Below are 1,986 nucleotides of genomic sequence, written 5' to 3' on the forward strand. Positions count from 1 at the left end.
CACTAGTGACTTTGCTTGTAAAAAAAAAAAAAAACAAAACACCAACCATTTTTTTTACTCTTTACTTGAAGTTTCTCTAAATAAGTGCCTAACAGGAAATACCTCTAAACTAGTGTACCTTTAATATTGTTGTTACAGCAAACAACGTGCCTAGAGACACAGGTCAGATCAAAGATGGGGTTCATTCAGGGCCACCCTGGGGGGACAGAAACGGGGTGTGCACATACCTGTTGTGACGTCCTGAGGCCACCAGGGGACACCCATACACCGCTTTTCTGAGCCTGGACCTTGGGCTGGATGGGACAGATGCTCCCAGTCCTTGGTGTCTACCCGTCAGAAACGGGGTGCACTAAGACGCGTACAGAAAGATATAGTCCATAAGATATAGTCCTTAAGGTGCATTAAGGATTGTAAACCCAAGCTAGCAACTTCCCAAATGCCCATCAGGAATAAAATGGATAAAATAAGTTTTGGTGTATTCGCCCAATGAAATACTGTTATGTGAGCTCGAATCTCAGGAGCGTGATGAGTCAAGGGAGCCAGACACAGAATATGACACTGAACTTGCGGTGAGCAGGAAACTTGGTAAGAGGCTGCTTGCTTTCCGTTTTGCATTTCTGCTGGTGCTATGGCTTGAGGTTTGTGCCCCTTTCAAATTCTTCTCTAGAAAACCTAATGCCCGCAGTGATGGTATTGGGAGGTGGGGGGCCTTTGGGAGGTGATTAGGTCAGGGGGGTGGATGGATTGATTAGGAGTGGGCTCTTATAAGAGAGGCCCCAGAGAGCTAGCTCCCCTTCTTCTGCCCTGTTCAGAGACAAGCAGAAGTCTTGCCCCTCCCCCTCCCCCAAAAGAGGGCCCTCACCGGATCATGCTGGTGCCTTGATCTCAGACCTCCAGCCTCCTGCACTGTGAGAAATAAACTTCTGTTGTTCTGTTGTTTATAAGCCACCCTGTCTTGGGTGTTTTGTTATAGCACTCACCCAGTGTGTCAGTGTGGTTTTATTTACTTTTATTATTTTTAAAAATATTTTGTCAGAAAGAGAGAGAGAGAGAGAGCACAAGCAGGGGGAGCAGCAGAGGGAGAAGGAGAAGCAGGCTCCGTGCTGAGCAAGCAGCCCAATGCGGGACTCGATCTCAGGACCCCGGGATCATGACCTGAGCCCAAGGCAGACGCTTAAACAGCTGAGCCACCCAGGCGCCCCAGAAATGATCTGTTTCTTAGTCTGGTTGTCAGTTACATGGACTGTTGAGTTTGTGAAAATTCACTTGTCTCTACATACATCACCTATGTCTTTATAAAATATACATATTAATGGCTAAATGAAGTGTGGTATATCCATAGAATGGACTATTACTTGGCCATAAAAAAGAAATGAGGTATCGCTACATGTGCTACAAAGTGGATGAACCTCAAAAACATCATTCTAGCTTTCTGTGCCGATAGCCCTCTCGCAAACATGGTGAACGTTCCTAAACCCACCGGACTTTTCTGCAAGAAGTGTGACAAGCACCTACCCCACAAAGTGACACAATACAAGAAAGGCAAAGATTCTCTTTATGCTAGGGAAAGTGGCGTTATGACGTTATGGAAGCAGAGTGGCTATGGTGGGCAGACTAAGCCAATTTTCTGGAAAAAGGCTAAATCTACAAAGAAGATTGTGCTGAGGCTTGAATGTGTTGAGCCCAATTGCAGATTTAAGAGAATGCTGGCTATTAAGAGATGCAAGCATTTTGAACCGGGAGGAGCTAAGAAGAGAAAGGGCCAAGTAATCCAGTTCTAAGCTTCATATTTTGTTATATTATGAAGACAATAAAATCTTGAGGTTATGTTCACTTCAAAAAAAAAAAATTACTCTAAGTGAAGGAAGCCAGACACAAAAGGTCACGTATTGTATGATTCCACTTATATGAAACATCCGGAATGGGCCAATCCATAGCCACAGACAGAAGATGAGTGATGGCCAGGGGCTGGAGGAGGGGTGAGGG

At 45.1% G+C, this 1,986-nt stretch overlaps 1 protein-coding gene across 1 annotated transcript; it reads left to right on the plus strand.

Moving 5' to 3' along the window:
- The first annotated feature begins 1,457 nt into the window (after window positions 1–1,457).
- On the plus strand, window positions 1,458–1,781 carry LOC117998039 (60S ribosomal protein L36a-like). The gene has a single exon (XM_034986562.1). The coding sequence runs from the start codon at window positions 1,458–1,460 to the stop codon at window positions 1,779–1,781; it is 324 nt and encodes a 107-aa protein (XP_034842453.1).
- The last annotated feature ends 205 nt before the right edge of the window (window positions 1,782–1,986 follow it).

The sequence above is a fragment of the Mirounga leonina genome, unplaced genomic scaffold (genome assembly GCF_011800145.1).
Source record: "Mirounga leonina isolate KUSES-001 unplaced genomic scaffold, KU_Mleo_1.0 Mir_376, whole genome shotgun sequence".
NCBI lineage: Eukaryota > Metazoa > Chordata > Mammalia > Carnivora > Phocidae > Mirounga > Mirounga leonina.